The following is a 15,791-nucleotide window of genomic DNA, read 5'->3' as shown; positions in this document are numbered from 1 at the left end:
GGGAGCGGGACCTAAAGTATGCCATGCTTTTTCCCGCCAGGCTACGGGTGGTGCATGAAGATCGGACATTCTTTTTTGACTCTCCTGTTATGGCCGATGAATGGCTGGACGCTTTGCCCCGGCGCCGGACCGGGGACGACACAGCTGAGCATGGAGACAGTGGCCGGGATGGACAGGGCTGATAACTCAAAGCCGGCCTGACCTGATTTGACCATATTTGAAGATTTGAATAGAGTGCAGTAACTGTGGAGGGTTGCGGGAGGACGAGGGGTGCTCTTTTCCTCCCTTGGGGTACTTTTTGTAGATTTTTGTTTTTGTAGGGCGACAGGCACACTGCAAGTTGGGGGGGCTTTTTAAGCTGCAGCAGGGGTGCAGGGTGGGGGGAGTTACGGGGAGTTTGAGTTTGTTGTTGGGGGGTTTATTTTTGCAAGGCATGATGATTATCCTTAGGGCTATTCCACGGCGGCGCCTCGGGTGTGGGGTGGGCCTCTTTCCGTTTGAGGATGGGGGGTAGAGGCCTAAGTGTTATAAGCTGGAATGTTAATGGTTTGGGGGATCGCATTAAGAGGGGGATTGTTTTGCAATTTCTGAAACGCTCAATGCCAGACGTTGTACTGCTGCAGGAGACGCACCTCATAGGCAATACGTGCTATGCCCTGAATAGGAAGGGGTATAAATTCATTGCACACTCGGGATTCTCTTTTGGGTCCAGGGGGGTGGGCATCCTCGTTAGAGTATCGCTGCCTTTTGAGGTGGACTCCACCATTGTTGACGATAGGGGGAGGTTTGTGGCGGTGGCGGGGCGGTGGGAAGGAAGGACTTTGGTTTTGGTTTCGGTTTATGTCCCGCCGGCCCTGCAGGCCTCCACATTTGCTGAATTGGGCAGGGCTTTGCTGACTCTCCCGGGGGGCATGCTGGGAGGGGATTTCAACGCTGTGGGTTCCGGACTGCTGGATAGATACCCGCCCAGGGACACAGGGGGGGCTCAGAAATGGCTTCCAGACCTCCTAGACACGTTTGGCCTGATAGACTGCTGGAGGCTCCGGCACCCCACACAGAGTCAATACACGTTTCACTCCGGGGCGCATGGTAGCCTCTCCAGGATTGACTACCTGCTCACTCTGGCCGCACATGCCTCGTTGATATCCGAGGCGAGGCACATGGCACGTGGTATCTCTGATCACTCGCCAGTGTGGATCCGGCTGGATCTAGGTCGGGAGGGAGGAGGGAGGGTGGCCCCCATTAACCCTTGGTATTTCCGAGACCCCAAGATGCGCAGCGCCCTGGTAAAGAAGGTAGATAATTACTTTAAGGACAATCTGGGATCCGTGGACTCGGCGATCTCGCTGTGGGAAGCTTTTAAGACCGTGCTTCGGGGGGAGGCCCTCTCCCTGGTGGTGACCGCCAAGAATCGGAGGGATTGCGAAGTGCGGCAAGTAGAGGAGGAGATTGCGGCCCTTGAAGGGGATATGGAGGAGGAGGTCACAGAGTCCTCATTGCATGAGCTTTGCTTGAAGCAGGCGGAGTATAGGGACCTGGTGACGGACGCCGCCAAGACCCTCAGCAGGGAACAACAGGGCCGTCTGTATGATGTTGGAGATAAGGCAGGGAAACTCCTGGCGTGGCTGGACAGGAAGGAACGGGTCAATAGAGTGGTGCCAGAGTTGATTGGAGAGGGGGGAGAGGCGATTGTGGAACCTGAAGGGATTGTGGAGTGTTTCGCAGAGTATTTTCATAGGGTTTATTCCTCTGTGTCGGACAGGCCGCCCGAAGACTCGTCTCATCTCCTCCGTGATATCGAGTTGCCCTGCCTCTCGGACATAGATAGGGACGATTTGGATGGCGACATCACGGTTGACGAGGTGGCGGGGGCGATTCGCGCGTTGAATTCGGGTAAGGCCTCTGGACCGAACGGACTGCCGATCGATCTGTACAAACTGTTCCCGGATAGGGTCGCCCCTCACCTGCGCGCCATGTTTTTGGAGGCGCGGGGAGATGGGATCCTTCCGTTGGATCAGCGGCTGGCGTCGATCGTGGTCATACACAAAGAGGGTAAACCCCGAGATAGATGCGCCTCCTATCGGCCCATTTCACTCCTCAACGCTGAGCCGAAAATTCTGGCCAAACTCCTGGCTACCCGTCTGATTAGGGTACTTGGCGATCTGGTCCACCCGGATCAATCTGGCTTTATCCCGCACCGAAACACAGCATTGAACCTTAGGCGTCTTCATGGCGTCATCGCCAGGGCGGGCACGCTGCGTGAACCGGCTGTTGTGGCATCTCTCGATGCCACGATGGCCTTTGACACGGTGGAGTGGGCATATTTATGGGCCGTGCTGGCCAAGTTTGGTTTCGGTCGCGGGTTTGTGAGTTGGGTCCGGTTGCTGTACGAGGGGCCACTAGCGAATGTTGTGGTGAATGGTCGGGCATCTGCTCCGTTTCAGCTTGGAAGGGGTACTCGGCAGGGCTGCCCCCTGTCGCCTCTGTTGTTCGCCCTCGCCCTTGAACCGTTGGCTGCGTGGATACGTTGGCACCCGGATATACGGGGCCTTCGGTGGTCGCCTGATCACGAGGACCGTATTTCGCTTTATGCCGACGATATCCTGCTGTATCTTGCCTCACCAAAGAAGTCACTTATAGTGGTCTGTGACGTACTCGCATCGTTCGGTAGGAACTCGGGGCTTGTGATTAATTGGGGCAAATCGTACTTGTACGTTCTTAGTGGCGAGGTCCCACCGATCCCTAGAACATGTTCGATACAGGTTGCCCAGCAAGGTTTTGTGTATTTGGGGATTTTTATATCCATGGATCCTGTTGTACGCTATGAGAGGAACCTGCTCCCCCCCTTGGCACGCTTGAGGCGAGATGTTGAAGGTTGGCGGAGGCTGCCGCTCTCCCTTGTTGGGCGTGCGGCCCTGTTCAAAATGATGTCTCTTCCCCGCTTCCTCTACGCCCTCCAGAACACCTTGGACTGGGTACCGGCTAAATACTTTCGGGAGGTCGAAGGCCTCCAAAGGACGTTGCTGTGGGATGGGCGGCCGCGAATAGCTATTTCAAAGTTGACGCTCCCATGGTACGATGGGGGCATTGCGCTCCCAGACATCCGACGGTACTACTGGGCCACGCAGTTGAGCGCGATCAACCATGGGTTTTACGGCCCTGCCCTCAGCCCTGGGTACGCCATGGATAGGTGGCTGCTGCGCGGCGGCAACTACTACAGGGCGTTGTATTCGCGGTCCCTAGACTCGTCCCTCACGGGGCCCACAGGTGTGGCGGTGCGCGTATGGAAGATGGCGACCGACTCGCTGGGCTGGAAGGACAGGCTAACCCTCGCTACCCCATTGTTTGAATCGGAAAGGTTGGGAAGACTCTGGCATACGAAGGGCTTTGATAAGTGGGATCTGATAGGGATATCCAAGGTGGGGGATGTGCTGCATAAGGGGAGGGTGAAGTCTTTCGAGGAGTTGCAGACTGAGTTTGAGCTAGGGCCTTCAGAGTATTTTAGGTATATCCAGCTGCGTCACGCCCTTCGATCAGTCCTAGTGGAGGGTGAGAAGGTGCCGGAGTCCTCTCCCCTTGAGGACCGAGTCCTTGATGGTCATATGCCCGAGAGCACGATTTCGCTCATATATAAGAAGTTGATAAACGTCCGGGCAGACTTGCTATTGGGGCTGACAGAACAGTGGACCAGGGATGGCCTCGAGTTGGATAATGAGGACTGGCAGTCAGCGGTTTCTTCGCCTAAGGAGGTTGCGATCCCGTCGCGTCTGAGGCTGGTGCAGCTTAAAATACTGCACCGGGTGTATGTTACGGGGCCAAGGCTGGTCCACATGGGATTCTCGGAGGAAGTCCTGTGCAGAAGGGGATGTGGTATGGTGGGTACTTTCCTGCACATCATTTGGGAATGTGGGGTCATTGTGGAGTTCTGGAGGAGAGTCCATGCAGTTATGGGGGAGGTGACGGGCATTGTGGTACAGCCGGAGGCGCGGTGTTGCCTCCTGAACGTTTGGGGGCCCACTGATCTCGATGAGGCACAGACCCAATGGGTGACTCTGGGTAACATGGTGGCTAAGAGGGATATCGCGCGATTATGGGGCTCCTCGGGTCCCCCTACACTGACCGCGTGGAAGGAGAACATGGATTGGAGCATGTTTAGGGAGAAGACGGTCTACTGCTCTAGAGGTCGCCCCCGGAAGTGGCATGCCATCTGGGGGCGGTGGAACCAATACAGGGGGGGAATATGTCTTGCCCCGGATCTGGAACCTCCCGAGGAACAGCTTTCCCCCTGACCTACCTTCCAGCACAGTTTGGTTTTGGTACCTGTTCTGGGCCTCTGCTGTTCCCCTTCTTCCTCCGCACACAGTCTTATACTTAGTAGATGAGTGGGGTCCTGCCTCCCCTGGGGGCTTTCGCCATGGGATTTCAATGTTCTGCCTTGCTGGGGTTTGTTGTGTGTTTTTTCTGTGTTTATTTAAAATTGGACCTTTGCATTACTCTTCGTACTGTATCCGGGACGCATTACTGTATCTAACTTGCAATGCTGCCGAACCTTCGGGCTGTCGGCTGAATAGCTGTGTCCTGAATTTCGAGATAAAGGTTTTCAAAAAAAAAAAGAAAAAAAAAAAAAAAAGAAAATGACATCATCAAAACACGAACATTCTTCAAACCAACGGCAAAAAACAGTCTCCTCTCATTCAACAGCTTTCACCCACGCCCCCTGAAAGAAAATCTACCTTACAGCCAGTTCCTACGGCTCAAACGTAACTGCAGCGATCTAGCAGAATATAAAAAACAAGCTGACGACTTAAGCTCCAAACTGCTCAGAAGAGATTATCCGACAAAGATTATCTCCAAATGCAAAAAAAGAGCTAGAAACCAACCTAGAGAATGTCTACTCCAAACTACAACAAGGAACCCAACAGATGATACACCCACTTGTGTCACCACCTACAGCACAGCAAGTAATGCGGTCAAGAAAGTAATTAATAAAAACTGGCGTATCTTGACTTCTGGAAACCTGAAATGGCAGAAACCCAGATTTGCAAATAAGAGGACTAGAAACCTAAAAGACATCTTGGTACACACACGACCTGCGGCTCCACTCAAACTGAAAAACACCCTTTGGGACCTCCAACCAGTTACAGGTCACTATCCATGTGGACAGTGTTCGGTATGTCATCTAACAACACCTACAAAGACTATCCAATTGCTACCCAACCTGAAGTGGACCATAAAACAACACACCAACTGCAACACAGCCTTTGTAATCTATATGATTACCTGTCCGTGTAATCTCAGGTACATCGGAATGTCCTGCAGAAAAATAAAGGTGAGAATCTGTGAACACAGAAGCAATGTTAAGTGCAGACGTGAAACCACCAAAATGAGCCGTCACTATATTGAACAAAAACACTCAGTGGACGATCTCAAATGGATCATAATAGAAACACTAGTAGGGTGCAAGAACAATGCCGAGAAAATTCTCTTCGAAAGAGAACAGAGGTGGGTCCACCGCCTCAGCACAGACACGAAAGGCCTGAATGATAATATACCTTGGCTCAATTTCAAATAAGGCATGACCAATTTGGCCTTATGTTACATAGCACCAAACACGCTGAAAAGAGCCATCCTGATCCGTTCATAAAGCTCCCAGTTCTGAATCATATACATGCAATGACCTCTTTGATTTTTAAACGATCTTTAACCATTTAAAAACACACCAGGTCAATGCTAATTGTATCGAGTGGCTACACCCCCATTCTAATAATTTTTTAATAATTCATCACCCCCTTTTCATGAACAATGCACAAGTCTTTTTTCAGTCTCTCTTCATACACGGAGCTATAAAACCGGCAACACACGGGATCTCGTTCTCCACGAGCCCTGCCCGCCAGCGTCAGCACAAGTCGTGCTCTGCCCGAAACTGAGGTACGGAAGGCTCATCCCGTCGGTGGTCAACAAAACCGCTTCGAAGCTCAACAAACTAACGGTATCTGTAATACTCTATCCCCCCACCTCCCTCCTCCTCCCCCTCGTCCCTCTTTCCTCTGCCCCACCTCCCCTCCCTATCTTCCCCGTTCTTTACCTGCACAGGCAAGATAGTGACGCTGCCACGGCAAAACCGCAACTCGGATGCGTCTCAAGGTAATCTGCCTCTGCCTATCTAACGTTGGGGTCTGCTTGTATTGTGATTGTCCAACTCAAAACACACAGATAACAGAATGACTGTAACGAATGTCCTGTTTATTTATCGAATCTACCGAGACCATCTCGCAACTTTCACGATATATTTATATTCTTTCCAATGACTCGAGAAACCAAGGGAAACATATCGTAAAAACGTGAACGGCCAATCGTACCGCCCACTAAGATATATCTTTCCTTGGCTACTACAATCCCACAGTATATCAGAGATTTGCCATTATATAAGTTGCTTGACAGTATCAATAAGAATTGCCATTTTTTGCTTGTTCATTGTTTTAACTCACTTATCTTTTTTAGCCCACTGCCACCCAAAAATTGGGGGTTTCTTTTCATTGATTGTCTCTTAGGTTTCATTTTCATTTCTCCACAGGTAACAATATTTCTGAGACGTAGCTATCTATCACATTGTTTGAAGACACATTTTTTCAATTGCTTGAACTGTACAACAACAGCTCACACCACTAACAGGTCCTGAAGAATGCCCCACGACCCCCTCCTGGGGCAATGAATGGGCAGAAACATGTCGACCTTTTGATATGGACACCTACAGTGCTTTGGTTACATAACCTAACCTTCAGCACCACCTCTCTTTTTTAACAGTCTCCCCACACGCCCACCAGAATAAATCGTCATTTCTTCAAGGCAGTGTGGGTACGACACTTTTAACCTCACCCTTATCACTTTTGCACAATTATTACTGATCACTACCAAAAAGCAGTGGTTCCCTCCAGGTGGAGGCAGCATGACAAAAGAGACCCAATGATAATGCTGATGCGTATTTATAAGGCGGAGAATCAAGATAAACCGCCAAGAACCGCCCATACCACTCAAAAAAATACGCTATTGAGGGTTCTCATTAACACCTATCTAGGTGTTAATATTTTCAATTTCAGATTTACGAACCTCCACTTTTGGTTACAAGTGATCCATTCCCCCCTGATTTATGACATATGCTTTGGAAGATGAATGGATAACTATCTCTTCTAACTCCCCCCTCTCTTGATTGGATGATATTTCGCAGCGCACAGCTGTGGGAGCCATCACTAACTATTTCTTCAAAATTGAGAATATATAGTGATTTCTTTCTTGTATATAACAAGAACCAAGGTCCACGACGACTTGGATTTTAGATATTATTTTGTGTTTCACTAAAAAAACCATGGCTGAAAATTTAGGTTTGAGTTATTCAGTGGACGAAATCAATGCAATTCTTTCCTTACCCTCACTGCTACATAACAGTGATCTCACACAAACCCTAGAACAGAACTCAGACTGGGATGAACTATCTGAACTGAAGAAGGAGCAAGTCAGGACGGCCATCCACGGCGTTATTATGACGGAATATCTGCGAGCCAATGCAGCCCCAAGGGGACTTTGGGTACATAATGCACCACGTATTTTTCTCAAAGATCTGGCATTCCGAAAAGACTGGTCCGCAATATCGTGGAAGTGCACAAGAGATTACTTAGTTTTAATAATTAAAACAGCCACAAGATTGACAGAGACGGGAGGAGCCTAGCCTGCAACAGAGATGGCCGCCTGAGCCCTCGGCTCCGCCGACTCGTCCGCTTCCCTCCCGTACCGCTTCTTCTCCTGATTGCGGAATCGTGCCTGTTGTGCGGTAACGGGTCTGGGAGGCGACGCTGCATCCGATGGTAGGCTCCCCGTCGTTCCTCCTGCACCGGGAATGAAGAAATGCCCTGAACTCCTGCAGACGGCTGCTGAGTGGGTCCGGTCCTTTGTTCTCGGCAGCGTCCGGCTGGAAGGCGACAACAGCGGCCATTACATGAGAATCTGAAACCGCCGGCGAGACGCGACAAACCACCGAGATCCTCAGAAGTGGCGCAACAGTTTCTTTTGGAGTCTCGCCGCTACGCTGCTTTACTACCACCGATGCAACAAATGTATCCCCCTTTTTGGAAGTTTCTCTTTGATTTCTCGCTACGTAGTGTAATGGAAGGGGCCATTTGTATTGAGTGATCGGCGCTTATACACGGCGCCTGGTTGGACCGTCACTGTGCTCTCCCTGTGCGTGGCGCTGGACTAGAGGTTGCTGCCCTGTCCCCGTGGTTTGGCCCTGTCTTTCTGGGAGCTGACCTACTAAACAACGCCTGGACATGTATGCTAAAGACTGGGCTCGAGGGTCGCCATACGCTTGCGGATTCCGGGGACAGGGAGCTGGCATCTCTTCCTCTCACGTTATGCCCGTGAGCATCGGCGACGTCCTGGAAGCTTTGGCTGCTGTGCGAGCGGCTTTTTGTTCCAACGCCCGTGACCTGGAGCGCCGGTTGGACGACGCTGTGCCCGTTCTCTCCTTGGCTGACCGGACGGGCGGCTGTGCGCGGAGCGGATCGCCGAGCCCAGGACTCGGCAGTCGTGTGCAGCCTCTCCGGGGAGACGTAGAGGAACTGACTGTGAGTGCACTTAACATCACCGCCGCTCGGACTGTCGCAACTATGGAGGACACAGTGCATCCTATATTTGGACGGAAACTAGAAGTTCGCCGTCGGATGCCAGGACTACCACCGCCAGCGGGTGCTGCTGACAAGATTGCTCTGCTTACTTTGAACATGTTGCCCGGGAGTGAGTTGCCTAATTTCGGTGGGCTATCACTGTACGCCTGCCCGTACTGCACTCTTGGGGATAACACTGTCCTGCTTTGGATGGCGATTACTGGCTGTTGCCATCTCTCTAGGTGGTCACATCGGATGCTCTTCCTACTCTACGGGGCTACGCCGCAACTGCACTTTGCTGGCGCACTGGAACGTAGGGGTCAGGGTTGAGTTTGTCTTTTTCTTGCCTTGATACCGGTCACTACATTCCTGGGACTGTGCTGGACTGACGAGGAAGCTGGACTTTGGGTATGGTTTGCATAGGGGTCCGGGAAGCGATGGCCGGATACACTCCTGTCGATTATTTTTGTTATCATGGGTTGGCCCTCCTCCGTTGATAAATGTTTTGCACCGGTCTGGCGAGTGGGGCAGCCGGGGACCTAGTTTTCTCTGAGTGACCGGGACATGTATCGGTGGTGCTAGAAGACTATTGCGGGGGCTTACGCTTATCAATCATGGCTTGAAGATTCCTTGTTGATATTTTGGCTGTTTCGGTTGGGTGTTGCTGCCTTACTTACCCTGCGCGCTGCTGCTGTGACCCCAGTTTTCTCGTCATATTGGGCATGTTATTATTATTGGGTGTCAGACTACTGTTGCTATTATTGGTGCGAGATGGCGGAGCTGGGGGACGAATAGTGGGCTCCTCCCCACCTTTCTCAATTTTATGAGAGTCTTAGGCTTCTATCCTTTTCTTACTTTCTATATTTCGGGACTCCTTTTCTTGGGCGACAGGCACACTGCTAGGGGGGGACAGGCCGTAGCCAGCTGCAGGGGTGCAGGGTGGGGGGTACTTGGGGGGTGGGGTTGCTTTCTTTTTTGTTTTTCTTTTTTGTTCTATGGGCCTTCTATTCTTTGTCCTTTTTCCTTCCCTGGGGTTTAGACGTTCCTTTCTGGGTGCCACGCAGCGACTCTGGTGTTTTCTTCTGCTATAAGATTATCTATCCTGATTGTCCAACACCAGTATTGACTTGTTGTGTTACGATATCCTGCTTATGTCTATCCTACAAGGAAAACTTTTAAAACTAGACCTCAGTCCTTCTGTAATGTATCCTCTGTGCTTTCAGTAAGTTGTAATGTACCGTATGTGTGAGCCCCCAGGGCTCTTTGTTGATTTGTATTTGTTTTTTCTCTCAATAAAGGTCTTTCAAAAAAAAAAAGAAAAAAAAAAAAAAGATTGACAGAGACTCTCACTATCAAGATCCAACTGCTTGAAACCAAAATCAAGAACATGGTACAAATTTCAGTCTACAAAAAACGACTTGAAGAAATTAATAAGGAAATGAACGAGACAAAAGACTACATTACTAACAACAAAATACAGAAATTAGGCAAAGACCTGAAACGCTTCTCCATGGAGAAGATGCATCCATATAGTAAAGACGATTATGAGATTCCGGACTATCAGTCTGACACCGACAACAGTGGAACTTCAAGTGATAACTCTGATTGGAATACCACTGACACCAGACAACCAAGAAGGAACCGTGGCCCTTATAGACGACAACAACTACGTAGACCCAACTTTTGGCGCACTCCCCAATTCGGGAATCAACATCCAATCCCGTTCCAACCATACACACCAAATTTCCAGGGTTGGATGAATCCCTACACTACAGGGCCCCCACCCATGGGACAATACATGGGACCCTACATGCAACAACCTTCTTTTTTAGGACGTGGCCAAACCAACCAGAGGGGACGACGAAAAGGAGTAACGTGGACAGACCCAGAGAGACAAGTCCAAACAAGGAGCATGTCCAACGTAACCAAGGAAAAACCGGGAACGAGCATGACTCGTTAATAATCAATCTGACAGAAACAACCCTCACACAGGCCCAAGAAAGAGTGCTGAACAAAGGATTAGGATATGTACCAACCCCCAATCTGGATATTTTTAAGACAAAATGCGAAGTCTCAGAATTCTGCAGAAAATTAAAACTGAAAGCCTTTTTTTCTGGAAAAGAGAAGGAAAATAAAGAAGGGGATACATCCCTACGCCTAAAGTCCACTTTTTGTCCACTAAACCATCAGGTCCCCATCGAACTTTTGGCCTTCGAACAAGCCATAATGAAAGAGATTGATGATTTAACAGTCTCAAAAAAACCATTCATGAATTTAACCAACACAGAAAAACAAGCTTTGGAGACATTGAAAAACAATGAAGAGATAATAATAAAACCGGCAGACAAGGGAGGAGGCATCGTTCTAATGAGCAGAGAAGGCTATAACCATCAATGCCTTGATCTACTGTCAGATGAGAAATTCTACAGCCCAATCACCACAGATCCAACCAAAAGACTCCAACAGACGATTAAGATTATGGTGGAAGAGGCCGAAACCAACAGATGGATATCACACAATGAAGCTGATTTTTTGAAAACCATCTCACCCAGAACACCATATTTCTACTCCCTCCCCAAGATACACAAGGAGAAGAGACCACCTCCAGGCCGCCCCATTGTGTCGGGCATAGGATCGGTCCTGGAGCCGCTGTCACAATTTGCTGACCATTTTCTAAAACCGTTAGTCCAACAAACACCGACCTACTTAAAGGACACTCGCGACCTACTGAATCTCTTGCAAAATGTGAACTTCTCTCCTGAAACAATGCTTCTAATAGGTTTCGATGTAGAGAGTTTATATACCAGCTTACCTCAACAAAAAACTCTCGAAACCTTAGAAACAATACTCTTTGGTCAAAATTGGACATACCAAACCCCCAGACATTTTATCCTACAATGCTGCACTTTGGCTCTCACAGAAAACTACTTCGAATATGAAGGGAGACTCTACCAACAGCGACACGGAACTTCGATGGGTAGTACCTTTGCGCCTAGCGTAGCTGGACTCTACGTTAGCGCATTTGAACAAATGTACATACAAAACCCCATAAACCCATACAATACCAACATCCGTTTCTGGAAACGATACATTGATGATATCATGGTGATTTGGGAAGGTAACCAGGAAAGCCTTAACAACTTTCATCAATGGATGAATGCCCAAGATGAATGTCTCAAATTCACCTACACAGCCAACAATCTACGGCTCGGCTTTCTAGATCTAACCATCTATGTTGAAAATGACATCATCAAAACACGAACATTCTTCAAACCAACGGCAAAAAACAGTCTCCTCTCATTCAACAGCTTTCACCCACGCCCCCTGAAAGAAAATCTACCTTACAGCCAGTTCTTACGGCTCAAACGTAACTGCAGCGATCTAGCAGAATATAAAAAACAAGCTGACGACTTAAGCTCCAAACTTCTCAGAAGAGATTATCCGACAAAGATTATCTCCAAATGCAAAAAAAGAGCTAGAAACCAACCTAGAGAATGTCTACTCCAAACTACAACAAGGAACCCAACAGATGATACACCCACTTGTGTCACCACCTACAGCACAGCAAGTAATGCGGTCAAGAAAGTAATTAATAAAAACTGGCGTATCTTGACTTCTGGAAACCTGAAATGGCAGAAACCCAGATTTGCAAATAAGAGGACTAGAAACCTAAAAGACATCTTGGTACACACACGACCTGCGGCTCCACTCAAACTGAAAAACACCCTTTGGGACCTCCAACCAGTTACAGGTCACTATCCATGTGGACAGTGTTCGGTATGTCATCTAACAACACCTACAAAGACTATCCAATTGCTACCCAACCTGAAGTGGACCATAAAACAACACACCAACTGCAACACAGCCTTTGTAATCTATATGATTACCTGTCCGTGTAATCTCAGGTACATCGGAATGTCCTGCAGAAAAATAAAGGTGAGAATCTGTGAACACAGAAGCAATGTTAAGTGCAGACGTGAAACCACCAAAATGAGCCGTCACTATATTGAACAAAAACACTCAGTGGACGATCTCAAATGGATCATAATAGAAACACTAGTAGGGTGCAAGAACAATGCCGAGAAAATTCTCTTCGAAAGAGAACAGAGGTGGGTCCACCGCCTCAGCACAGACACGAAAGGCCTGAATGATAATATACCTTGGCTCAATTTCAAATAAGGCATGACCAATTTGGCCTTATGTTACATAGCACCAAACACGCTGAAAAGAGCCATCCTGATCCGTTCATAAAGCTCCCAGTTCTGAATCATATACATGCAATGACCTCTTTGATTTTTAAACGATCTTTAACCATTTAAAAACACACCAGGTCAATGCTAATTGTATCGAGTGGCTACACCCCCATTCTAATAATTTTTTAATAATTCATCACCCCCTTTTCATGAACAATGCGCAAGTCTTTTTTCAGTCTCTCTTCATACACGGAGCTATAAAACCGGCAACACACGGGATCTCGTTCTCCACGAGCCCTGCCCGCCAGCGTCCGCACAAGTCGTGCTCTGCCCGAAACTGAGGTACGGAAGGCTCATCCCGTCGGTGGTCAACAAAACCGCTTCGAAGCTCAACAAACTAACGGTATCTGTAATACCCTATCCCCCCACCTCCCTCCTCCTCCCCCTCGTCCCTCTTTCCTCTGCCCCACCTCCCCTCCCTATCTTCCCCGTTCTTTACCTGCACAGGCAAGATAGTGACGCTGCCACGGCAAAACCGCAACTCGGATGCGTCTCAAGGTAATCTGCCTCTGCCTATCTAACGTTGGGGTCTGCTTGTATTGTGATTGTCCAACTCAAAACACACAGATAACAGAATGACTGTAACGATTGTCCTGTTTATTTATCGAATCTACCGAGACCATCTCGCAACTTTCACGATATATTTATATTCTTTCCAATGACTCGAGAAACCAAGGGAAACATATCGTAAAAACGTGAACGGCCAATCGTACCGCCCACTAAGATATATCTTTCCTTGGCTACTACAATCCCACAGTATATCAGAGATTTGCCATTATATAAGTTGCTTGACAGTATCAATAAGAATTGCCATTTTTTGCTTGTTCATTGTTTTAACTCACTTATCTTTTTTAGCCCACTGCCACCCAAAAATTGGGGGTTTCTTTTCATTGATTGTCTCTTAGGTTTCATTTTCATTTCTCCACAGGTAACAATATTTCTGAGACGTAGCTATCTATCACATTGTTTGAAGACAGCATTTTTTCAATTGCTTGAACTGTACAACAACAGCTCACACCACTAACAGGTCCTGAAGAATGCCCCACGACCCCCTCGTGGGGCAATGAATGGGCAGAAACATGTCGACCTTTTGATATGGACACCTACAGTGCTTTGGTTACATAACCTAACCTTCAGCACCACCTCTCTTTTTTAACAGTCTCCCCACACGCCCACCAGAATAAATCGTCATTTCTTCAAGGCAGTGTGGGTACGACACTTTTAACCTCACCCTTATCACTTTTGCACAATTATTACTGATCACTACCAAAAAGCAGTGGTTCCCTCCAGGTGGAGGCAGCATGACAAAAAAAAAACAATGATAATGCTGATGCGTATTTATAAGGCGGAGAATCAAGATAAACCGCCAAGAACCGCCCATACCACTCAAAAAAATACGCTATTGAGGGTTCTCATTAACACCTATCTAGGTGTTAATATTTTCAATTTCAGATTTACGAACCTCCACTTTTGGTTACAAGTGATCCATTCCCCCCTGATTTATGACATATGCTTTGGAAGATGAATGGATAACTATCTCTTCTAACTCCCCCCTCTCTTGATTGGATGATGTTTAAAGCAATGACCACAGCCTTTGAGTCCAAAGGGTAGCAAGCTTTGTATCCCTGTACCAATCCCCAGAGACAGTTGGTCTTAGAGGTGGACAGGTTCTGTCTCCATGAGCAGCTGCCCACGTCATTTCACCATAGGTGTAGGATTCTCTATATTCACATATGATTCCCCAACCTATCCAATCCAAAACCTGGAAGATTCTGCCTCCATGTGCTAAAGCTCGAACTCAGCTAACCCCAGAGTAACAAGCGTTGTCTCCTTGCAGTAATCACACGAGTCAACCGGTACTTACATGAGGAAGGCTCTGTATCCAGATGACAGTCCCAGGGCTCATCTCTCCATAGTCCTAGCATCCTTTGCATCCATATGCAAATCCCCCATCCTATCCAAACTGAGATTAGGCACATTCTGCATCCATGTGCTGAACACCCGAACCCCCAGCCCGTGTAACAGGCGTTGAATCCTTGCAGCAATCTCATGAGGCACCCAGTACTTAAATGAGGTGGGCTCTGTATCCAGGTGACGACCCAGTGCTCATCATCAGCACCACTGAGTTATAGAGACGACTGGTGTATTAACCCTGTGGCACTCCCCTGTACCACACAGAATATCCCAGTGTCTGTCTCGTGCCCCATCATTTACTAGTGCCATTGCTGAAAGTCTCAGGAGTCCCTGTGCCAGTCCCACAGATGAAAAGCAAAGTGTCCAAGTGTCAGTCTGACAAATCTTCCTGTCCATTAGATGAAAAGCCCAGTATCCCTGTGCCAATCCCCTGGGCCACCCAGATCTGTGTTTCATACATGTGCTGAGCTCCAGCTCTTTCCAGTTGTCATTGATTGCCACCGTCTCTTTCCTCAGGACACTGTTTCTACAAATTACATGAGAAGCTCATGGGACGCAAACTCGATTGCTACACAAGGTGCCCAAAACCGTGCCAGTAAGTACACCCCTTCAAAATAGGGTCTTTCTTCCAAGTGTGAATATTAAGAACGTATTATATATTATAATATAGTTATTGTCACTGAAATTATACAATTCTGCGGCCTCTGGGTTGTGAGCATAATTTTGAATTTACTGGACTTCTCACATAGTATTTCTGCTGCATAATTTGGAGAGTTCAAGAAAATAATATCTCTTGATGAAATAAGTTACATTAATAACAAACACCAAACATGGAGCAAAAAAGGTGCATAACAGCCAGTCATAAAAACTTTATTTGGCTTAATGAGCCATAAAAGTCAATTTCATATACAATATCATGCAAAAGGTGCATACATAAAATCTAAATATAGACACTAACATGAAAGTT

General features: G+C 48.0%; 1 protein-coding gene across 1 annotated transcript in view; it reads left to right on the top strand.

The window, feature by feature from the left end:
- Window positions 1–15,791, top strand: part of SCNN1D (sodium channel epithelial 1 subunit delta) — a 73,883-nt gene that overhangs the window by 30,958 nt on the left and 27,134 nt on the right. The window contains exon 8 of the mRNA XM_085624104.1: window positions 15,341–15,419. Within this exon, the coding sequence (XP_085480230.1) occupies window positions 15,341–15,419 (79 nt within the window). The remainder of the gene's footprint in view (window positions 1–15,340; window positions 15,420–15,791) is intronic.

This window comes from Triturus cristatus, chromosome 1_2, assembly GCF_964204655.1.
Source record: "Triturus cristatus chromosome 1_2, aTriCri1.1, whole genome shotgun sequence".
Taxonomy (NCBI): domain Eukaryota; kingdom Metazoa; phylum Chordata; class Amphibia; order Caudata; family Salamandridae; genus Triturus; species Triturus cristatus.
This window is presented reverse-complemented; position numbering and strand designations above follow the sequence as displayed.